Below are 25541 nucleotides of genomic sequence, written 5' to 3'. Positions count from 1 at the left end.
GAGCAGAGACAGAACGTAGATGCTAACAGCAGGAATACAGAAACTGTTCTCTAAAGCAGGGATGGATGGGTGGGTGGTATGGGACAAAGAAGGAGGAATGTTCTGCTGTTCTTAATTACTTTTTAAATCTTGGCTAACATTCTCTCTCCATTACTCTAAAAAAATGTTAAGCCAAAAGCAGTCAATAAATTGCTGACAGTTCATGTCAAGAGGTTTCCCCAATGTTTAGAATTATGGCAAAATGCTAACATTAAGGAAGGGTAGGGTGTTAGTAGACTAAACTTGGTCCTATTTCATTGTCCTTGTATGTGGCATCACTGAACAAAAAAGCCTGGCCGAAACTCAGCACCTCACTTCAAAATTCTTACATAGGATGAATTCATTAAACACTGCATTTTTCTGGATTCGTTACCTGAAGGTGCAGCCTTATTTATTACAATGGAAGGTGGCCAGGAACAAAAAAAAGACAAACTAGCAGGAAAGGCACAGTTCTGTGCTTTATCTTCTCTCAAATACACAGTATAAAACTTTTTTCAGAATAAAGCAGAATGTGAGGAACACAAGCAGTACATCCATTGCTTTAATTTTTCCTTTTATTTATGTATTTTTAGTTTAGCGAACAAAAAAAGCTGTGTTCCCAGAAGAAAAAGAATAGTTAACTTATATATATATATGTTTGTTTTTACAAAACCACTACCTTCAGCTTTCATGCATCTTCCCTTACATGACAGCAGTTCATCCATGAAGAAACTGATTGCTGTTCAGTATGAGCAGAATAAGCCTCATAATTGGATTGTCTTGATGACTTTTCTAACCTGACAGGACTACTTTCTTATTTGCTAACTGAAGGAAAACACTCAAAATGCTACTCCCAACAGAAAAGGGCATGCATACCAAAATGTCGTTTTGATACTACAGAAACTTCCTCAGGTTTGTGCTCTCCAGCAGACACTTTTACCGCTTGTAGGTTCCCAGTGTGAAAAACGTTACAAAACAACATGGGACACAAGAGTTGCCTATTTTTCCTCACCCTCACCTGTAATAGGGCGTGCCTGTTTCATTGAAGAGCTGGCACATGAAAAAAATCCATTAAAACCTTCATACACATTCATAGCTACCGAGTAATTCTGGTGACACGACATTTTAAATTGGTACACCCAAGCCCACTCATCTTCTCAAAAGGGAGTAAGTAACTCCAGTGTAGGTGGTAGAAACCTCTTGACAATTTTCTTTAATGCTTCATGATTATTTCTGTGCACTGACAAGTTAGACAATTTTCTTTAATGCTTCATGATTATTTCTGTGCACTGACAAGTTAGTTAGGTCAAGCCTAGTAGCACCCATTTAGGGAAAAACTGCCAGCAGTTAACTACACAAAACACAGTCAGCAGAAGACACTGTATTAACTGTCCCTTTGCTGCTGGACTTTGCATCAAAGCGGAGAGGTGCAGGAACATCCTGTGTTGTTTTACCAGCTCAGTTCTTCACTGGGGATCACAATACTCAATTGCTACAGCTGTTTAGACCTAAGTCTACAGATGTTTAAATGTTAAGTTCCAAGAGAGAAATTGCTAACATTATTATTGCTTGAAACACACCGAAATTAAATACATGATCCACAGAGTAAGAAAGAAGATCAAACAGTAAATAACTTGATAGTGGAAGAAGCTGGAAAATAGAATTCACTTTGCAACCACCAGAAAATCTACAGTGTGTGCTAATGCTATGAAGACAAACCACAGTTTAGGATCTTTTACAAAACTCTTTAGATATCAGCAGTGCTTAGTTCATTATGTAAGAATTCCTTGCTCAAAAACACTTGTCCAGATGAGATCTTTGGCAATTGCTGCTTCATCACATATCTGATATTTAAAGTGTTACTTGCAGTTTACACCTCGAACTGTGAACACTGACTTACTCCAAGCAGAGTAGCATGAGTTTTTCAGATTCTCTATATATAGTTTCTGATCATTTCCATTGACTACCACTTTGTTCCCATACACTATGGCACTACAGCATTTACTCAACATGACTGAAAAAAGAATCAGTGTCTTCTCAAATGCAATTCCTGGCAATTGATAACAGGCACCTAATACCTACCTTAATGGAAGAACCCAAACAAGAATATACCTAATATTTTAATAAAATTACTTATGAATTTAATGTTTTAATGAGATAATGTTAAAGAGCAGCTCTCCACAGACAGACAGCTTCAAGTTTATTTTGCTTCAGATCTTTAGAATAAAAAGACAGCTCTACCAATTATACAGTATATACTCTTCCTATCCGTTAAAAATCTAACAGGAAGGCCTCTTTATAAACTCTGCCACTCAGTCTTAAGAACGTATTCCATTTTTGCTTTCTGAAATGCAAGACACTCTTCATTCAAATATGAAAGACTAATTTGTAAACTAGATAATTTCTAATCTCAGGCAAATCTAGCTGTCTTCTTCCCCAAATTATCCTATTTTTCCTTCTTCAGCTTGGTCAGAAGAAAGATTAATGGTGAATGCAGTTTCCGTTAAGAAAAACATTAACTATTGAAATTTAGTGAATAAAACATCCCAACCATTTGATCCTAAGATGGCTAAAGAGCTCTCCCGTGTGGTTTTTCATAGCATTGCCTAACAGGACAGTGAGGCAACCTCGATAGTCCCTAAAACACCTTAAATCAAGCATGCAAAATAAAAATTTGATTCATGCCAACATGCAGAATACACCACCCAAGATAAGTAGCTAAAAGGGGAACTTTTCATACAAAAGATTAAGTAGTCACCACAGTGAGTGCCTTCATGAAAAACAAAGCTGGAATTTGACTCAGTAATTCTGAGGGGGTCTGTAACACATTTACCTGTGGAAAGCTCTTAAAAGTGGAAGGCTTTCAACATCAGTATTTTATGACTACCAAATACACATGATGGGAACATATTCACTTAGAGTTAACAACAGAAACATTAATTTATGTTTAACCAGTCCTTTTTTGGGGTTGTTTTTTTTCTTCTTTTCCAACGTTTAAGTCAGGCAAAATCTATTTGTTATCTCTCCTTAATTTGCAAAAAGCAGATGTGAAAACTCACCTAGAAAATTAATTGCTATTTCTACACTTACATTTTTTAAAACCTGCTTCTCAAAGCACTGCAAATGGTTCACTAAATCCTGGCATATCCAACAGGAATTTGTACTTTTGCAGGTGGCAACTGCCAGAAAACCAGTATTTAATATGAATTCATAGCTAGTTCTTAAGCCGTCTCAATTTGCCTTTGATACCATCTGCTTTTAACCAGTCCAAAAATGGGCTCAACTGGACAAACAAAATGTGAAGAGGAACCTGGTAGTGCGTGTGGTGATTACCAATCCATGTAGAAAAAGTCCAACCCTGAACTGGTCAAAATGGTTATTACAAAGTCTCAAATCCCAACAGGATGATACCTGTTTAATGAATCATAGAACCTGTTTTCAGAAGCAAGCAGATTTTTCCATGGAGATTCCCGTCTACGAAGGGGAGAAACACTACCTTAACAAGCTATAACAAGTCTTAATTCTGTTCAGTTTTAGCACCTTAAATACCATGGAGTTTCACTAGTTGTGTTCCAAGAGTTCTATTTGAATGTTTCTGGAAATACTAAAAGCGCATAGCTTAAACCCTTTCAAAGTCTACTACAAAAAAAAGGCCTGATTTTAAACAGGACACTAGTTATTTTAAAATACTTATAACATTCATTCTGAATAACAACTCCTTCATTGTCTACCTGTTTGGAAGCTCTGAAGAGAAAATTTTGCTTACTTGCCAGTTTCTTAGGTATGCTTTGTTTAATCCCCATGACTCGTATCCTCTCTGTAGAGGTCAGAAGCAGGTTCTCGAGCCTTACCAGGTTTAAGATATCCCCTTTTGGCAAACACGGCATTAGTGTTTCAAATAGCAGCACCATTCCATTAACTCACTTAAAGAAAGTTACTTTAACAAGCTGCTTGCCAAGATAGACTTGCCAACTGTAGAGAATTAAGACAAATGCAAGGACATTCAAGAGAGACTTCTACTAATACCTTTTCTTTCTCAGTCCATGAAACATTCCTCATCCTGGCAGGGCAAACTGTCAACACTGACTAGAAAACTGTACTAGCAGGCTTAAAATATATTCTATGGCACCTTCTAGCAGGTTATGACAACACTGGAAAATAATACTGACATTCAATAAACATGGAATTCTTATTTTGGAAGTACTTTTAGAGTATACACCCAGTGAGGCTCTCATCAAGCTGAATTCTATCAACATTTTCCCCTGGATGACTAAAGACAAAAGCTTGATGGAGAGATTTTCTCAATAAGTCTCAAGAGAAGTCTCAAAACTTCTCTGTACTCTTCTAGGTCAGAAAACATTTTTAAACAGACCTCAGTAACCTCTGAATTTCACCAGCTGAAACAAGATCAATGAAATAGGATGCATAAAACAATTTACAAGAAGCTGTGGCTGTAGGGACAGGTAGAATGAAGTCTTAAGGACATCCCAGACTCCCCAAAGGAGTCTGACATGGAGAGTTGTCCTATTTATTAATCCCTTCACTTTCCTTTCTTCAATTGCTTATCCACAGGGTATCTATAGCCAAAGCGCAAGGTCAGCAACTGTCTTAATATGAAATCTAAAATGCTCTTTAGAAGACTCCTCACACAAATTATTTCTGTGACAAGTTCCCCCTCAATGCCATCTATTGATACCCTGATCTGCTTGAAAACAAGAGACCTCAGTTAAAGCAGGTAAGACCTACTGGGGGTTGAGGGGAAAGAAGGTAGGGGGAAGTCAGAGCTAAAGGTAAAGCAGTATTTTGTTACACTGACAGTACAGCAGAGAGGACATTACCACCAATGTCACCTGCTTTTTGACCAAAAAAAAAAAAAAAAAAAAAAAAAAAAAGCAAGCAACCAGATAGAATCAAGGCTGCAGACATTTTAAGTGCCTGGACTTAGTTATTTCTGAAAGACAGACAAGGGATACTGGTATAGGCTGAGAGTGTTTAGTGCTGCGTTTTAGAACTGAGAACCTTGATGGCAACCTTGACCACAAGTAAAGCCACTTAGAGAATAATTTGGTTTTCTTCTCTAATCACTGAATCTTTCATAGCTGTTTCCAACAGGCCAGAATTTTAAGGAGAATTCAAGTCATTTCAAACACAGCATTCTCAAATTTAACATGTTTTTTTGTTTTGTCTCAAGAAATTCAGGTAACTTTGTCAGATTATTACAGGTCAGAATCCTTTAACCTCTGTATGCAGAATATACAGGAATTCTAAAATGAACCACAAGCCTTCTGCTTAATGTAAATGGCAATTAAATACACCTAAAAAAAAAAAAAGAAAAAAAAAGCTAAAGCAGCCATTTCACTCTTCTCCATTACTGAAATGCCTACCAAAATGCCCACTGCCTACCAAAGTTCCAGCTGACAAGCTACTGAAGATTGGTTAATGCACTGAAGGATGTATATTTCTACACTTCTTTAGGATGGACTTCCTTGGATTGGTATGATAGCTACTGAAAATTGTCACAGAATCAAATCTTACCAAGATGGCTTAAATATCTAGATAACCATTCTATGACTAGCACAGAAATAGAAAGGAGAAAACCTGTTCACTACATTTACTACTGAATACACGAACAGCAGCACTGAATTTGGTTTTCCCTTGCAGGAAATTTCAGACTTTAAATTTTAAAGAAATAGAAAGAATTAAACATTGCTGTAGGCAAACATACACCTTAATATTTGAAGTTATACACCAGAAATTGTTTAAGGAATCTTTTGGGGTTTTACTTTTGACTTTACTGTCAAAAATTTCACTTACTAGCATTTTCCAAAAGCAGCTCTTCATTCTTAATTAAAACTGCCAAAAGCAGTTTCACAGCAGTAATTTTAAACCCATACATTTTGCTTTTAATACTGTTAAGGTGATTTTTGCTATTTTATTCCAATATCTTTAGCAGCATGAGCAACAGCAGCAAACATAAGGAGAAGATAGCTGGTACAAAAGGGAGTACCTGGAGATAACAGGTGACTTGCTTCCATTCACTGTATTTGTTCTTTCCCAAGGCTTTCTTGTTAGTTCTGAAAAACATAACGAGAAGATCAAAAACTGATTTTTTCTATTTGTTGTGTAATTTACATGAGGAAACTCCAAGTACCTGGCAACTTAAGTCAGCCTTTTTTTTTTTTTTTTTTTAACTACATTGCAGTAGTTCTTTCATATTAAGCTACCTCCTGTTGTATTCATCTTCTTTTTAGTCATGCTACCATTTATGTTGTGATAGCATCTTAAAGTTTCACTTTTGTTCTAGTTATTGTAAATGCCATCTGATTCTTAATCCAACTGGGAGAAGGTCTGCCTATACTTTATATATTTTATTGCTTCAGTTGTGAAACATGGAATTCTGGAACTGTAATAAAATAGTAGCTTCAAATACTGGGGAAAGATGTTTTTAAGCTAAACGAGTTTTCCTAAGCTGTTAATGAATTACATAAAATTAATTCAGTATGAATTTCAGTGAAGGGATATTAGGGATAGTACAACGTCACACAACTAGAATACCTTTCAGCAACAAGGTATTTATTTTCCACCAAAGTCTTGTCCCCAAAAAGATACTTCTCAAGTTGCAATATATCATTTTCCCCTTTCAAAATAATACAGACTCAAAACTAAAGGTACCTGGCCCTTGGATCCAGAAGAGTTTGTAGTTTACTTACCACCTGTGATACCAGACAAAGCTTTACTGTGCATCTCTTCTCCTGTCTGGGTAGCTTATATTCTGTGGGCAAGCACTCTATTATACGCTGCAGAAGAGGACTTTTGTGCCTAGTCTATAGACATGAGTCTAATTTGTAGTCAAATTTTAAAAGCCCAGCCTATCTTTGTATATGCCCATGCTTCATTTTCCATTCCAGAGCCTGCTTTTGGTTCTGCTTAGAATCCTCTCCAATAAACTTTGGCTCGTGATCCTGAGTTTATTCCAGTGATCTAGAGTCACATGTGAAAGCTAGCTTTATTATGCAAGTTTGTTTGTCAACAGCAGACAGACAGAAATCACAGCTGAAACAAGGCAAACAGTTCAGTTAAGGGCTGTTTATTTTGTGTTCTTGCATGGTGAATGAGATTTTTTTTTTTTTTTCCCCTCCTTAAGTGGTCTCACCAAAGCCCTTCCTCAGAACATACCTATCACCACAAATGCTTCATTCCTTACGGATTAGGTTTTCATTCCCTACAATCTGCACAAGTTAAAACAGCCTTTCTGTAGTGTGAATTGTTATTACTTACTTGCTATCATTACTTACGCAGAACTTAAACGTGCCACTGATCTTATCAGTCTTTATTTCAGATTTGGGGGTTGTTTGTTTTGTTCCCTTTCTTTTGTATTGCTCAGCTCTACTAAGCTGGTAAGCTAAGAGGCAGAAATGCCTTTTCAGAGTCTCAATATTGACCAGGAGGTTCTCTGGGATGCAGCTAGATACTGAGAAGAATATCTGAATTGCAGAAGTCTGTTAGCATAGCCGGTGACCCAATCAACTACAGGCTGCCAGTGCTAGTAGTAAGTGTTAAGCTTAATTTGATATACCAGGCTTCAGGACTTGTCCTACCATAGGAGTTATTTTACCGGGATTTTAGCTGTATCTGCAAAATTGAGAAACTTCCGCTATGGCTGCGGCTTGCTCAAGGACCATGTGATCATCCTTACCTAGCTGAAACAGCAACATTATCCAAGGGATAATGTTGCCTATCCCATGGTTTTGAGCTTGTTTTGTTTATATTATTACTTAACATGTTTTAACTTAGGTTTTACTTTGTGTGACTGTGTGTTTCCTCCCCTAAAAGGAATATACCAAAAGGACTAATATGTGTAAGTAATCATGGTGTAACTCTCCCTGTACACAACGGGGGAGAGAGAGAGAGTACAGCCCCTTAACAGAGTTGAAGTGTATCAAAATAAATGCAAGGACATCCTAGCTCAGGACAGAAGAAATGTCTCCCCTTTCAACATCATACCCCTCCTAACAAAGAAGGTGGCACTCTGATAGCTCACCACAACAGTACATAGGAAGGGTAAGTGCAATGCCAAAGAGGTAAACGCTAGCAAGTCTGCCTATAACAATTTCAATTGTATTACTAATTATATTACATATATTACATATTACTAATATGTAATTAGACATAACTACACAAATTTTTGACCTGGCCTCTGCTCAGTATGCCAAGCATTCCTCTTAAACATTTAAAAAATGTATTCCAATGATGAGGCACAGCATTACCAGAGCATTTTACATCATCAAGAAATGAAGTGAAATCTCTCTATTGGAAGGCAACAATCAAACCTTGGGATGCATTAGACATTGTAAAAAAGTTTGGTGAGACTTCTTATCATGACAGCCAATTAAAGGAACCACTTCCACTGTTTTTGATTTCTCTCTTTTGGGCCTAAATTATTAGAAGTGTTCCAAAAGCAGTCACTTCTCCAAGGCTAATATCATCTCTGTGTTTAACAGAATGAAGCAAACTCCTAAGCTAAGGTGGGGGGGTAGGAGGAGAAGGGATGAAAAACATGATTTGTATTAAGTCATGTATTGCCTTGCAGTCTAATTTCTTTAGACTACTGGCTGTATCTCAATAGTAACAGTTTTCCAGTTATTTCCATCTGGACACACTTCACTCCTAGCTCTCCTTTTTATCCCACAGCCAGTGGCTGCCTGGGTTTTGTTCACCCTACAGCAGTGGTTTTCAATATTAAGGCCTGCACACCATCAAGTGGCTGAATCATCTAGTGAAGTAGTATACACATGGGCAAGCAATCAACAGAAAAAGCTAGAACATACTGAGGACAGGTATATTCATTACCCAGTCATTTTCCTTCTGCTTCCAATATCTTTTGGGATGACAAACTGCAGGTTATATGGCACATCCTCCCCCTTTCGTATGCACGGAGGGGGAGGTGGCCAGGGAAGCTAAGGGTATGAGAAGGTACTCCTAAAGGACAGGAAAAGGAAGTTGAGTGTCACTTGAGTCCTTTTACCACAAGCGTTTACAGTCTGCATACGCATGCATGCTGACAGTACATCTTAGCCAGCTACTGAATTGGTGAGATGTAAGCTCTCCTTACTGACCGCAGCAGAAGTGTTGGCTTACACAGTTCCAAACCCTGCCACAAGCATACCTCAGCAGAGGAATCATGGCTAAAAAATTTCTACTTATATTGATTTAGAAAGGACACTTGCATGTGAGGGAATCTTTACTAAAGTACCTGGAAGCAGCAACTATTTCTGTCCGACTCTGATAGTCTTGTATCTCTGCCTTGAAGGAAACAAACTACTGTCCCAACTCGTGTCCTGCAATGACTGAGACAACTTGCTTTCACGTTCACTACCAACTGTTTTCTGTGCATCAGCCCCATAGGTTCGACACAGGACCCTATACCAAGTGCAGTGTTCCAGTGGATGTTATTTTTATCTGTCATCATCATCTGCAACACTTCTGAACCAGGACCCATTCTACAGCAAAATCTCAGGCTGTAATCATGGGAGAAGAGGCAGGCTCCAAAATTCAGCACAGCTGGCTGAGATTTCTCATTAGGTTTTAGCATTACAGAGTCACAGCATTCACAAACCTGTGCTACTTACCAGGTGTGCTTGTTGAAGAAACCTTAGAAGTTGAAGAATCTGATTCTTCCTGATTAAAAGGGAGGAGAGAGGGAGAAGTGGGGGAGGTGGAAGAGAGAAAAAAAAACACCTTTGACTGTTGTGAATCTAACAGATTAATCTCGACTGTTCAAATATTTATTTCACTTTTTATATAGATCTAAATGGTTCTGCTCAATTGCATGTAGAAAATGTGCAAGCACTATGCACTTCAGAAAACAGTGATTATGTGTGTATATATATGATAAAGTATAAATAATGTCTCATGTACACCATTAGAATCTTTCTCCTAATCTAGTATTGAATAACATGAAGTCGATAAAATTTCTCAACTCACAGTTTTATCTTCTTTCTGCTCTGGTTCTGTTGATCCCTTTTCAGCAATTCTTCTCCTATAAGCAGAGACAAAAGTTACCAAGATCATCATGGCTTTAAGATGGAAGAATGTTGTTTAGTGTAATTTAAGACATATACAGCTTGATAGCTAGAGAATTGGAAATTAGTGTTTCAAAAAGTACTTTCAAAATACTTTCAAGGACAAAGCCCTCCTGCCAAATGACTGTGCAATTCTTGAAGTCTGTATCCCCTCCTCTACTGCTGCACAAAGACTTACACAGAAGAAAAGCACTCATTTACACTCAAGTCAAAATGGCTATTCACAGAACGTTATTAACTTCACAAAGCAACCACAAGAGCAAGCCGATATTTATTTGATCCTTAGCCAGCTGAAAACAGGCATCCAAAATCCTACCTCTATGATGACCAAGCAGCTACAACACAGGAACAGCTCCTTACCTCCTGGCCAGCAGGGCACTCATTTCTTCCATCAACCCACTGCCTCCCAAGGGAAGTGGTCCATTGCCACGGCCACCATCTGTTTTAGATGAAGCAGAGCTGCCGCCTCCTCCACTTGAACTGGAGGAGTCTTCACCCTTCATCATACACAAAGTAACAGTAGATGTGCAAATAAAATGATAGCCAACTTAATGAAAGAACCAAAGTTCACAGACAAGATAGAAACAGCTGTATAAAGAATGTGATGGACTGGTAGTACATCTTGTAATGCTTTTTTAATAATGAATTAAGCCTACTCCAAAAGTCTTGATACTGCTGTTAATCTTGAACAAAAATTACAACCAGTTCAGGAAGACAGGATTTAGAGACAGGAATTGGAAAAAGAAACAAGAGTTGCATTTACCCGTGAGACTTTCCTAAGTTTGGCTCCAGCAAGCGCAGCTGCTAGTCCAGTTAAAGGGCGATTTTCTTCAGACACGAATCCCACTGAAAATCCAGAGGTGGGGAGCGGGGGAGCAGGAGGTGGAAGGGGAACGGAAGGAGCTTGGCTAGGAAGTGGAGGAGGTGGTGGTGGTGGCGGTGGAGGCCCTGAAGGTGGAAGTGGAGGTGGTGGCGGTGGGCCAGGAGGAGGTGGGGCTGCTACTGAAGACTGAGCTGGGCCAGGGGGTAGGGGGGGTGGGGGAGGAGGTGCAGGTGGTCCTTGGACAACACCTAGTATCAAAGAGAAAACAAACAGACTATATTAAGGATTTAGAAAAGAAAGATGTCCACTGAAACACTGGTTCTTTTGCTCAATGTATGAGACATTAATACTGGTAAGGGTCCTTTTCATAGGCAAGAAAACACTGCAAGTTTCATCAGGAGAGAAGCATCCTTATCAAACGCACTAAAAATACTACATAGTATGCTATAAGACATCAGACAGTTTCAGAGACTTTTACATACAAAACCCCTCCAGTCAGGTTCTGTGCTGCAACCAAGAAGAATCTTACACTGGGAAACAGGCAAAGCTTTTATAAAGAGTCAAGTAAGGCATGAGCACCAGACCACGTAGGAACAATACTGTTTGTCCAAACAGTGCTAAATGCAGTGACTTCTCTTTGTACTAACAAGCATTTAACACACTGCCCAAACATCTGAACCCTTGAACTGTTTGAATTCCAATGCTAATTTCTAAGCTGCATAAAAATCTTTCCTCTAAAAAACATTTCAGGAATCAACTTAAATAATGTTATACAAACACTAATTAGTGAGTTAGAAGACTGACATATTTTAAGCTGATGGGAACAACTCTTCCTTTTTAATCTACCTATCTTTAGTGCTTTAAATTCACATTAACATGCAATACAAAATGTGTTTTGAAGGAAGAATATTCTGATGATTACTGTATTATTATTATAGTCACAATTTCTTAAACTGTTGCTAAAAAAACAGCCCCACACATCCTCCCCCCACCTCACCCAAACTGCCATAAGCTACTAAAAATGCTGCACAACCACCTTAAATGACCTCTACGGGCAGGAATTTCACACATGAATCTTTCTGGTTTCCCACTCTGCTAACCACTGTGTAAATTTAAAAGCCTTTTAAACTCTCTTGGTGTCACTCACCATCCAAGTGCACACTTTTTTTCCATAGTACAAGTGAGGCCATTCACCCTATTTCCACCCCATCACAGAGTAGCTCACACCTTCATTTTAAGACGAGAGTATGGTATAAACAAGACCTACTCTGCATGGCCTGTGTTGATGAAGCCACAGTCTACTCATCCCCCAGGAGCCCCTCTGCCCACACCTTTAGCTGAGCTACTTCAGACTTATGTACAAAGACCTAAATCTATTAAATCAATATAAAAGCAGAATTCAGCTTAACAAAGACATTTACATCTATGTAAAACACATTTCTATCATATTGGTAGAGTGTCCGTTAAGACTGTCACCTGCTTAAGCAAACTTTTTTTCTGAAGTCTTTTTAGCTATGCTGGTAGAATACCACAGGAAGACCTGTCTCATATAAATAAACAAACAAACAAACAAACAAATAAATAAATAAAATGTGTGTGTGTGTGCACACATACAGTCATATATATCAAAATATGACCGCTGTCCAGAAAGAAATGCTGTAGGTGTTACATACTACTTTCTAAACTTGAAACTACATAGAGTATCAAAGTGGTTCGGATTATTCCTTGCTTAAGGTCATTCACACGTCCAAAGCCACACATATGTTCTTCCATGTTGGCTGCCATTAGGAAACTAATGATGCTACCTGTTAACACCATGTTCCAAATAAACTAACAGTGCAAGACTTACCAAGCAAGTATTTGACAAGCTGTGTTCTCAACAGATGAGAGCTTAAGAAATCAGAATTTTACTTATGACAGGCCACAGAACACCAGCTCTTTTCCATGGAGCTTTAAAGTTTCCCTTACCCCAGTTTTCCAAACGGTATTTCGTTGTGGTATTAAGATCACTGCAACTTTGGAAGCATTGTATTAATTCTTCGGAGCAGTTACGGGCTTTGATACCCATTGGTTTCAACTGCATTCCTGATTAGTGCATTAGTAGCAATAACAGAAAGCCTTACCCTGCTGGGTCGTAGGTTCAATCGGCTGAGAGGCTGCCTGCAAGACTGGCTCAGAAGCAGAGGAGTCTCCCAGCACAGAGTTTAGAGAGTTCTCAACAGAGGCAGGGGTAGCTGCAGAGGGAGAAGGGAGAACACTAGGCTTGGATGAGGGAGTCGAGGCATTCGGGGAGTTGGGAGAAGGAGAAGCTTGAGGTCCAGAGAGTGACAGAGGCGGAAAGGAAGGCAGTGGGGGGGGAGGAGGTGGCGGAGGCGGAGTTGGACCTGAGGTAGAAGGTGAAGGAACCGGATAAGCCAGGTTTTCAGGAAGCCCGTTAGAAGCCGTGGGAGACGTGGACATTTGGGTCACTGGATTAGAAGCCGACACTGGGAGGACAGGTCTCGGACCAGTAGCTTTGCCTGGTGGACTGCTTATCATTACTGGAGGAGATGGGGGAAGTGGGGCAAAACTGGGCGCGGACCAGGCAACAGGCTTTGTATTTGGAGGCAAAGTCGCCGGGGCATTGACAGGAGAAGGGGGCCGAGAACTTTTGCTCAGCGGACGAGGAACCGTAGCATAATGGGGGAGAACAGGGTGGAAAGCTGAGCCTAAAGATGTAGCAAAACGTGATGCAGAGTGCCTTAGAGGCGGTGTAGGGGGAGTGGAAGTCGGTGGTGCAGAAGTCACTACAGCGTACTCCGGTGTGGCCTCTGACATTGGTGCTGAGACTGCTTTTGCATATGATGGAGGAGGTGCTGAAGGAGGCTGGCAACTGGAGTATTCAGGAAGTGGAGTGCTATACGGGGAGTTGTCGAAAGATGGAGCTGGACAGAAGATGGAAAGCAGCAGCAAAGGCAGGATAAAAAAAAGGAGAAAGAGAAAAAGGGAGCTAATGAAGCAACAAAACCAGCATTCAAACAAAATGTATAAATGTAGACTACAGTTAGTACCAGAGGATTAGGCACAAGTGAAAATACTGTTAGGAAAGTTTTACATATTATCAACAGCTGCTTTTAAATTTTACCAACTATTTTTGTGCCAACATTTGAATTTACAAGTACGTTCCAGAGTAAGTTTTCTCAAATCCCATCTGTGAGATGGATTAGATACAGGGTTGATTGGTGAGTTTTTATCAGCTTTTATCTTCTTGTTTGGTTGCAAACTGCAAGCAAGTGTAGTGATCTTAACATTTGTTACAACTCCACTAACAAAACTCATACCATAGGCAGCAGGTAAGTATCATCTTTCTCTTCCCCAGAAAAAGCTCCATCGCAAACTTGAAAGTACTGGGAATAAAACTACCAATAAAATCCTCTGCTCTAAAGTGACTAGCTCTTACATAGTACTCCTCGACTTTTACCATGAACTGACTTCTTATGTAAATTGAGTTTGTTACTAAAAAACAACCAAGTGCTTGACAAATGTTCCATTATATTACCAAAATGAGAAAGCTTTCAGTTATCGCTGGATACATTTCCGCAGGCAGTGCATTATCTTATCTACAAATACATACAATACATTTCATTGAAATGTTACTACAATGATAAATTAAGCAAGATTTCATACCAAAAGGCATTTCTCGCACTATTACTTTGCCTTATGTAGGTACATACCTTCTACATTAACACACTCAACCTGATATATTTGGTTGTTGGGTTTTGTTTGGTTTTTGTTGGGGTTTTTTTTTTCCAACTATGTAATGAGAATACATCTTGTTTAATAGAGCAAACAATGATAAGGTAGTTAGAAATTTTAACTCCTCATACTTTAACCAATGTTGGAGGTGCCCAACATGATTCAAGTTCTTCAAGCAATCACAGTAAAGCAATGGAGTGAGCAAATAGTGCAAAAAAAATTATTTCAGAGTTAATGGAAAATTATGACAGGAAAGTCAAAGATCTTGGACTTCTTGCCATAAAAAAAGGAAGCAATTCCAGCAAATAGAAGACTGAAATACTGACTGTTGTTGCACGACTGTACTCACTGCCCTTTGTTGCTTCTCTCCCACTCCATCACCCAAACACATAAAGAGTGGTCTGAAAGAGGTACTTGAATACACTCAAGTTTTGAAATTCTTACCAGCATTTGAAATTCTTCTCTCTCTTTCCCATTCCAATTGTTCCCTTTCCAACTGTTCTTGCCGTTCTCTTTCTTGCCTTTCCCGTTCAAGTCGTTCAAGTCTTTCTCGATCCTGCCTCTCCTTCTCTTGTCTTTCCCTTTCTAGGCGTTCTTGCCGTTCCCTTTCTTGCCGTTCTCTCTCCAGTTGCTCCTGTTCTAGGCGCTCTCTTTCAAGTCTTTCCCTTTCTAGCCTCTCTCTCTCCAGCCTCTCCCGTTCCATTCGTTCACGATCCAGCCTCTCTCGTTCCAGCTCCTTCTGCCTCTGTTGCTCTTGCAACTGTCTACAATTGTGAAAAAAGGAAAAAGACTAAGCTGCAAAGCGAAAACCAAAAATATCAAGCAACGGTTAGAGGAGAAGAAGAGATAAACTAATCAACAATCTTTGCACCAGCGAGAACAAAAGCACAGCATTTGTACCTACATAAAATTCTTAATTCTACATGTTATTTTTCTGAGCTGGATAATAGTTGTATTATGCTTACAGTAAAAAGAATCATATATCCAATTTCCTCTTAATTTAACATTCTGAGAGAGCGCTTTCAAGAGGTAAGAATAGAAGGCTGTTGCTGGTAGTTTACTAACTGATGCGATCTTCCCAGTTTGGAATATGGAGTTACGTTTGTTCTTTGCACGGTATTTTATACTCGAAGCAGTGAACAGAAGTACAGTGAAACAGCAGTAACACAAATACTCATAAAAAATCCCCACCCCCAAACAAATTACGTTTTTCAGATAAACCAGTCAGCTAGTATTTATCCAAATTTTACAGAAGCAACAAAATGTATTCATGTCCCTCTCCACCTGCCTACTGCTACACGCACATACAACTTAACTGGCATCAAGATGACAACACCCTGAAGGCAGGAGAAAACTGGACGTGGTCAGAAAAAAATCCAGGGTGTAGCAGCCAGGGAAACACTGCAGGGAGCTGGCAGGTTTTCCAGCTCATGGGAGTCTTTGCAAAGGAAAGCAGAGAGGGGCAAGACGTGGAGAGGAAGAAAACAAGTAAAAGCCAGGCATAGGAAATATAAAGAACTTCCTAAGGGTAAGAAGGAATCATGCAGAATTTGCTGCCAAAGCCACTAGGGTTGGCTGAAAGAAAGGACTTTCCTGCAAAAATACAGTGCGAAAAGCTGTAAACAGCCCTTTTGCTTTTTTCCTCAACGTGTTTTATATTTTCTTCAGGTTGGGTTTGTTTTTTTTTTTTTAAATTATATTAAGAAAAGATCTAGTTGGCTAAAATACAGCTTTTTGATTTTTCTAAGCTTTTTCATCTCTTGGGGGAACTCACTACTAAAGCAAAAATTAGGCACATCCTCCGCAAAGCTGTGGCCAGTATGTTCCTGTCAGTACATATCACTTAAAATGTTGTTAATTACCATCCTCTGTTTGAATTCTTATTTTTTAAAAAATAATCATGACATTTAAAAAGAAAAACTTGTATATAAAGCACACATCCATTTTTTTCTGCCATGCTTCAGATGCAAAATGAAGATAGCTTCTCACCAAATAGAAAGCACAGGCAACTTTTAACTATAAAGCAAAAAGGGGACCTCAATTTTGACACCTTAAGCTACTAAATATGTGTTTTCTATAGACTGCCACTGGGCAATCTTATTTGGAAAGGTCATTAGTAATTCTATGCTATACGCTTACAGCCATATAAAACTGAAGCTTGAAAATGAAGGGAACTTCAGCAATTTCATTCCTATTCTTGCTCAGAAAATACTGGCAGAGCTGGAAACCCCATCTCATACATTGTTACTATTGAAGTCCATCCTCTTCCAGAACAATGTTTTTCCTTTAAAAAAACAAACAACCCTCCTCCGTAAAATATTGAAATTTCATAATTGCTACAAGCAATTACATTCTAGTTATGTACAGCAAAAGGACTTTTCCCTACTGAACTTGTTACCCAACATCCTCAGAAGCTGCAAAATAGTTTTGCTCCTGTATCAGTGCTTCCGTCAGCTCCTGCTCTCCCATATAATAAAGTTGTAATAGCAATCATTATGAAATCAGGGCTGCAACTCAGCTTGTTAAATGCTTGATTTTTAGCCTCTGAAGTCCACCAAAAAGTCTGGTAATTGACTGATACATATTTGGAACCAGCAGAGGATTTCTACAAAACATCAAGAGAATACAATATAAACCACAGAAATTTAAGCTCCAAAAAGGATATTAAAATTTTTTTTTGGTATTACATTTTTGCTTGCTCTGTATTGGACAAAACTAGTTTTAGCATGTGCTCTTTTTCCCCTCAGATAAAATCTATTATTAGAGGAAAGCAGAGTTTTCATCACTGATAAGTTCAGCTTGGTCATCTTAGGCTCTTTTTTTGTAAAGGAGAGGTGGATGCCCAAGTATTTGTAGCTAAGAAAATATTTAGAGCAGGAGCCAACATTTACAGACTCCAAAGCAGCTTTTGTTTATTTTGTTCATTTTTTTTTCATTCATTTGCCAGAAACTAGCATATTCTACCTGGAAATGTACACACTGTTAATCCTAAAACTAAAATGTAGGTAAGGCATTTGAGGTTGTAAACACTTCATGCTATATTTAATTTATGAAACTAGAAGGTATCGATTCACTGGGCTTAATAACACATCAAGCAGCTGCCAGATATTTAAGTTTTCTTTTTCTTAAGTTCTTCATTTCTTTACAGAAATAGAACCTTGATATAGGTCACACATCTCACATAAGAGAAGTGTCACCAAGGCAGTTCTGCAAAAAGCCATAGCGAGGGCTGTGCCATTTCATATTTTCAGAAGCAACCTGGAAAAGAAACAGTGAGGTGCTCTTGACTAAGATTCTTAATATTATGTTACTTAGGATAGCAAGGATGATGACTGATTATGAAGAACTAATGATGGATCTTCTAATTCCATGTAACTGGGCAATAAAATTGGCAAATAAAACTCAATGGAGATATAACTGAAGTGATGCAGGGGAGAGAAGGGAAATCCGCTAAATTCATATATAAAATGCTGGACTACGATTTGACTGCTGACTCGGGAGTGAGATATTAGCGTTATGACAAGACAGTTCTATGACAACATCCATTCATTGATGTGTTCTGTTCAAAAACATAAACCAGATGTTACACATTAGGAAAAGATTACAGAGCAGTATAGAAAATACCATCATCCTGCTTCACAAACCCCGCATCTCTGTTCTCATCCCAAAAGGAGGGAAACAGCAGAACTGAAAAGGTTCAAATAGCACCAACATTATGATCAAATGTACCAGTTTCCATTCAAAAAAATAACTTAAGAAGCTGGAATTCTGCATTCTGGAAAAGACAGGTCTATAAAATCCTGAGCAACGAGAACACCTCTCTGCACATCAGGCAGATGAGCTATGGAACTCCTTGCAGAGTGACTCAAAGAGGGTAGGAAAAAGCACACAGAAGAAAAAACAACATGGAAGGTGATTTAGAAAACAGAAATTGCATCATGCTCAAAAGCTGTTGAACCCAAAATGCCCAGAGGGTTGGAGAGTACCAGGGGGAAGTACTCCAGGTGTTTGCCCTGGCCCAGAAGGGTGGGGGCTTTTGTTAGTTTTTACTTAAAGCTCTTCTAATTATTGAGAGGGGTATGTCCATGTGTGTGTATGTATGTACTACATACAAGGAGGGGAGGAGGGAGACACTGATGACGAGACCGTATATAAATGTGTACTCTGTCTCTATATCACATATAATTACATGCAATTTCAGCTCAAGTGTAAGATGTATGTCTAAATCAAACTGTTTGGGATTGACTAGTTCTCCCAATATGTGTGAACATGTTCCCGAGGCTCACCTGGGGTTTTTCTCCTCTCCAGAGAGATATAAAGACACACAATGCCCATGTGTCATAACAAAATGCATCTAAGAACTTATATGCTAATTTATATGCTAAATAATCACTATCAAACTGTATTGACTATCTACTAAGATATAGATAAATGGCAGTGAGATAACCACTTTCACCTACACAGGACCTAAATGAAAAAGTTCTCATAATTAAATAAATATTGAGTGATTCAGTATTTAATGTTTTATTTTTGTAAAAGAACCCTCATTTTTCCAATTCTTCAGGAAATAAAGGAATAAACCCAGGATTTTTTAAATGTACAAATAAAAACTATGAACAAGTTGAGCACTTTGCTTATGATACAAATGCTCTACCAAGAGAGGGCAGCAAAATACCTTGCAACCATTTCCTATCTTACACAAAATTTGCATGCAGTAAGATATATGAGATGAAATAAAATTATCCTTGAGAATAATTTTAAGTTTAAATTATTCTCATTATGTATCACTGAAGCATCCCTCTGTCAACAAGGAAAAAACCAACAAAAAAACCCCTAACCCCCAAACCAAAACCCAAAACCAAAAAACACATACTGCAACCCACTACACTTTTACAGTAGTTTTAACTATTTTAATACACCTTTCAGATAGAAAACCAGAAGTGGCACAGGTCAAAAGATCAGTACGCCAGTAATGCAATCAATTTGCTTCAACAAAACTTAGTGAAGAAGGATGAATTTCATAAACTAAGAAAGAACTATAGCTTAACAAGCGTCTGTAGCTTAAAAAGATTAAGAACTTATTTTGCTAATTAAAAAGAGTGTAAATTTGTTTGCATTAAAACCCCCTGGTTTTGTTTAGTTATCATTAGGTTATGTAATTTTATTTTAACATTTTGTCAGAGATCAAAATTATATTATGCAAAAGTATTAGTAGATTAAGAAGAGACACTACACATCAATCATAGCATTTCTGAAATGTCAAGACTTTGGTAGTTCTAAAGCATGGGAATGTTCAAGAACATTGTGAAAGCAATACATGAAAATCCTTCTTAGGAAAAAGAAAAGCCTTACAAAGCACAGTATCTAGCTACCAGGACAACTTTTGAAAAACCTAGAGGTACTAAAAATGCCCCAGAAAGCTATCTTATAGTGAAATGCTAATTATGCTAAGACAAAGTGATTCTAATTATTTTAAAGGTGTAAATTACTAGAATCTATTGAACAGTTGAGAGAGTGCTACAAAACTGAACAGCACATCAGTCCTATGCAATGTAAGTACTGTTACATGTGGGTTTAGATTCAAAGAGTCAACTTCAGAATTTCAGAACAGCTGCTAGCTTTACCACACACTCTCCTCATGAAACTTTCTTTTTGGATTTTAATTAGTTCCATGCCAAAAGCATCTTAGGAAACTTCACTGGGGGGGGGGGGGGGGTGGGCGTGGTGGTGGTGGTGCGGCAGTGGCGGCAGGGGGAGATCGGGGATGGGCATAGGTTGTTTTTTGTTGTTATTTTTAAATTAACTTACTTTAATATTGCAACAGCTTTTAAAGTTATTTCCCCTGTTTTTCTTGCCCTTATACTTTTGTCCAATTAAAGAGGTATCAGGAGGTATAGTCAGAGGATGAAGAAAGAATCATATTTACAATGCTAACTTGTGACTTTGAACTCTGTCAGCATTAACCCTCCAGTTCTTTGGGCAGCCAAGAATCAGGAGCATGACTACATTCTTGAAATAACACAAGGAGAAAAATGCAACAAGCATTAAGTACACACTGTTGCATCGCTGCTGAAAAACACCCACATTTTGCCATGGTGAAGGCGTTTACAATTTCTCCTGCATGACAACTGCAAAACAGAATTGCTGTTAGTTTACCCAGGTATACACAAAACCTTCTTAGTTTGTTCTGAATCAGAGGATAAAGGGGAATAACAATTAAGAAGTAATGCTACTATCTCAGCTCTTGATGTTATACGAAATGAGCAAATACCTCATGTACACCAAGATCACTTTCTGTCATGCCTTTCACTAGCAAGTAACATCACTACATTCAACAGATCATCACATGCAGCAACTAGGAAGCTATCCCAAAATAATATTATTCAATACCTTTAGATCTGCATTTTTTTGGGGAAAAAAAGAAATATATATAGGTTGTTTTAGCTTCTGCTCCTGGAGGTGAATGACTGACAGCGATCCTCTGGTCCCTTTGTTAAGGATTTCAACATAGTCATTCAAAATAATTGAAGCCTCAATCAATTTTCTTAAAATATGACCATTACCATATGGGTTGAAAGGAAGACAAAGATCTCAACTAGATTAAGAAATTTCAGTGTTTTTTGGTAAAACAATATTCTGTGTCAGAGCAGACTTAATAACCAGAGAGAACCTGTCTTTTTTCTGGAACACTTTTCACGTTTAAGCCCATATCTTGGTCATCTGCAGAAGAGTTACTGCAAGTGTCTCAGTTTGTGGAAAGACTGCCCTTCCACCAGAGAAAGTATGCCTCAGCATTAAGCAACTCTCATTGCGTCAAAAAACAGAGCTGCTGTCACAAGGGCACCAAGAGGAAAAAACCTACATGTAACAAATCCATTGCTGAAACAGTCTATGAAAGCAAATAGCTGTCTGCTCTGGCAGGTCACCTTGTTTCCTCAGGTGGAAGTTTTTCTGTACATTCACATAAATCTTCAGGGTTCGAACACTGGCTTGCTTTGCTCTTGGATGCAAGATCAAGCTATTAAATTTTTTCCTAAAAAGATGATGGGAAACTGCACCAAGACGACCGTATATCAACCTGAATTACAGAATTCAGCCACAAACCCAAAAGGCTTCTTGTCATGAAGCCAGATACATTAAAAACGGAGGTATTTCCATGAACAGTACAGACAGAAGCATCTTTGTATCACATCCAAATTCAACAGATGCTAAGCTGATAGACATTCCAAGATGAACAGAAACTGGTTCGAAGTATTTGATCTTAAAACTCACTGTAGAAAACAAAGATCCAAGACAAAGCCTCCAGAAAAAATATCTTGAGGAACAGACCTGACTGAAGTAATTGCTGCATTAAGTGAAGAGGTCAGCTGCAGGCAGATAATACAATGAATTTGACAGCTGTTAGTCATCATTTATGAACACACCAATTTCATATTCCATTCTTTCTTGACTGAGTAACTTGGTATCAAATCAGGGCATCAAATCACTCAGAAAGATCAATAGGAATACCATCCCTGTTTTGTCTGCTTAAAGATACAAAAAGAAGAAAGGGGGGGGGGGGGAGCACTAACAAGATAAGTGTATTGAAAAAGGACATCAAAAACCATCACCTGAGCCACTAAAAAAAAATAATGTCAAATTAAAAAAAAAGAAAAAATCTTAAGACAGGGTTCTCTTGAGGGGAGATTTTCAGGTTTGTGTCCCACATCAGTTTTTTTGCTTTTTTTGAAGAACAGTTTCTTGCTTGTGCTGTTACCTATTCTAAAACAAACAAGCATGGTGTAGCAGAAGCAGACACAAGGATGACACCCAAAAGGCAACGTGAAGGTTGACCATTGCCAGCTTAAAACAGTGCAGTAATATATTCTGCACTTTATCTATTCTGAAAGTTACCATTAAGACATTCTGTATAAGAAACCAAATGTAATTATAACAAAAGTATTCAACCATGTATGCATTTTTCATTGTGTTTCACTAGTGTTTTTAAAACACGTAAATTTTATAACCCAGCATAAACAAGAAATCTAGCAATACTGTTACTATGCCAAAGTTCTAAAGGCAAGCACATAATATCAATCATAATTAAACCTGGATTCATCAATCCAAATCAATGGAGATGTTCAAACTGTGTTGTTGATCTGGCCACTAAACTTAGTTTACCAACTAAATAAATATTAAAATATGTTTAACTGTTAAAAGACATTTACCAATTTAAAAAGTTGCATTGTAATGACTAGCACTACGAGAAAAAGACTGTAGTATTCCAGTCCTGGAGTCTCCATGCCTCTAGGCTTTCAGGGCTGCTCTTGCGCTAGCTCCTCAATCTATGGAGCAATAAACAAGACAGTAATGTTTGGAGTTTTATTCTAAAACGCTGAAAGCCCCAGCATGTGGGCATACATACCATTATCTAATCCAACAGTCACTACCTACTAGAATACATCTTGCATGATGGCTCTCCTCCTCCCACCACTGAGTCACTGCAACAAACAGAGCAGCTGGCTGCAAACAGGCTACACAAAACATAGCTGAGCTAGAGAGAGGTGCCAGCACCAGATGCCGGGTGACCTCAGCTCCATCTGAAGCATGTTGTCATCTACAGAAGAGCTACTTGTGACTGCAAGTGACTGCATGCACTCTATGAACATCCATTTAACTAGATACAGTCAACCTACTTCATCACTGTTACAACCATTTATAGAAAAAAAATTTAAAAGTGAGTGCTTTAACAGGTTGATTGTTTTGAACTTAGCTGCTAGTTTGAGTTTTAATAGCTTAATCCTCTAATCTTCTTCTGCACAAGGTCAGAAAAGGAAAAGGTGTGTCTGCTACGGCCCTTCAAATTTGCAGGAACTTACTTGAATAATAAAACCTGAATATTAACATTAAACTTGCTCTTCCATCTCTAGTATTAAATATTTATTCATCACTCCAAAATTCAGCATTTACCACAGAGCTCACTCTCCTGTATGGTCACATAAACCTACTGAATATGTACCTCAAGACCTACACGTTAATGCTTATGTACCAGGGAATGAACACACACCACCCCCCAAATTTCATAATTCATTTACAAAGATAAAATATAGTCTAAATCATGTCAATACAGATTGCAAATTTCCATCAAACACAGGCAGCCTGCATGGAGGCCGAGAGTCTTCATGAATAAAAAGTATAATTGATGCACCAATAACATAACCTCAGCAGAAACGATCAATACTTAATCTCTTCACATCTTCCTAAGCTCTCTCAGTTGCATGAACTTCAATTGGCATCATGTAAACCAGACTCTTGCTATATGCTCGCTAAAACTCTTACCAAGTTAGCTTTTTTTTCCCCCCAAGTGTTAGACAGTCCAGACAGCTTCTACCTGAGCATACTGCACGTTGTTTCAGAGAAACCCAGACAAGAGCTAGTCAACTTGATAAAATGAGCAAGAAACGGACACTTAGACAATCTGCAAAGTTTGACTGTTCAAAGGCAAGAGGTTTGTGAAGTGAGTTTACATATATGCTCCGGAACTGACAATTACTTCCAGTTTTACTTCCAGTTTCAACAGTGGTGAACCTCTGGTTCTTTGAACAGTAGTGAAAGGTGAGACTGTTTCAATTATGCCTTTTTTTAAAGTTTGTATCAAAGAACACTTTACACTTAATTTAATGCAAAATTAGAAAGGCATTTTAACTGATTAAGTGTATCATGATTTTGAAACACTACGCAAATCTAGAGATCATTACAACTATTTCCAATGTTCAAGCAGCTTTCCCCTGATTGATCGCCACTGCATGCAACACTTCCACTGTCAATTTGATTTTCCCTGTACGCTAATATTAAGACATCCTAAACACTAGTATTCTGTCTACAGATTGCAGTTTTTCCCTCCTAAAAATATCTAAAACCAGGACACCAGCTACGTATTATTTCTCAGTCCATTTTGATCACGAAAATCTGCAACATCATCCAACTCCTCCTGTTCTCCTTTATACTCACGTATCTCAACCCGCATGGGCAGCAAGGAATTATTTTGTTCAGCAAAACACCAAATAAAATTTGATCGTTCCCAATCCCAATGATGCAGGAGGAACTGCCTGTTCTTACACTCCTCACACTTCCACAGCAATCCTCCTCTCTTCCACCTTAACTGGGAACTTCCCTCTTGGTATCTGTCAAGTGCTTTACTGAAGCCCAGGAACACTGCATGAACAGCCTTTCTTTTGCAAAAGAAAATATTATCTGGGTACAGTTTACTGTGCTATGTTTTATCTGGTTAATTATTCTTTCCTTCAAAAATAGTTCTAAAGCTTTTCACATTAGCAAGGTCAAACTAAGAGGCTTTCATTTCCTTGATCAAAAGGGATTTAAGGTCTAACAACAAGCTTTTATGTTATAAGCTCAAACCACATTAGCTGGAAATAAGAAAATAAAAGAACGAACTAGGTTTTATCAGTCAAGCAAAAACGGGTAACCAACCACCATGACAAAGACATGAAGAGGCAACTATAAACTTAAAGGCTATTAGATACAGGATTTCTAATAGAGAAAGGAATCTATTAATGCTCTTTGATCAAGCCTCATCAAGCCTAGTTTTCCTTACCTTGATCTTTTCAACTTACTGAGTTCAAGTGTTCTGTTAGTTTACATATCTGGCAGAAGCCAGATTGCAGGAAGCCATCTGTGCCCATCAAATTTTAGAAAAAAGATAAGATTCTCAGTAGTAGAAAAATCTACTTCCACTGGCAACTCCCTCAGTGGTATTCTAGTGAGTATGGTCAGGACAGAACTCGTTTCATAAAAGGGAACCTCAATAACCAAAAATCTGGAAAAAATTGAGAACACTTTCTAATCCCAATTTCATGTTTTGCATTAAACAGAAAAAATGCACA

At 38.3% G+C, this 25541-nt stretch overlaps 1 protein-coding gene across 1 annotated transcript in view; it reads right to left on the bottom strand.

Annotated features, from left to right (window-relative positions):
* ENAH (ENAH actin regulator) overlaps nt 1-25541 on the bottom strand; it is a 73804-nt gene that overhangs the window by 5398 nt on the left and 42865 nt on the right. Inside the window, exons 6-13 of the mRNA XM_075706707.1 lie at nt 15103-15422; nt 13047-13847; nt 10864-11171; nt 10461-10597; nt 10003-10057; nt 9648-9696; nt 6026-6092; nt 3430-3492 (exon numbers count right to left, since the gene is read on the bottom strand). Coding sequence (XP_075562822.1) covers nt 3430-3492; nt 6026-6092; nt 9648-9696; nt 10003-10057; nt 10461-10597; nt 10864-11171; nt 13047-13847; nt 15103-15422 — 1800 coding nt within the window. The remainder of the gene's footprint in view (nt 1-3429; nt 3493-6025; nt 6093-9647; nt 9697-10002; nt 10058-10460; nt 10598-10863; nt 11172-13046; nt 13848-15102; nt 15423-25541) is intronic.

The sequence above is a fragment of the Pelecanus crispus genome, chromosome 3, assembly GCF_030463565.1.
Source record: "Pelecanus crispus isolate bPelCri1 chromosome 3, bPelCri1.pri, whole genome shotgun sequence".
Lineage (NCBI taxonomy): Eukaryota > Metazoa > Chordata > Aves > Pelecaniformes > Pelecanidae > Pelecanus > Pelecanus crispus.
This window is presented reverse-complemented; position numbering and strand designations above follow the sequence as displayed.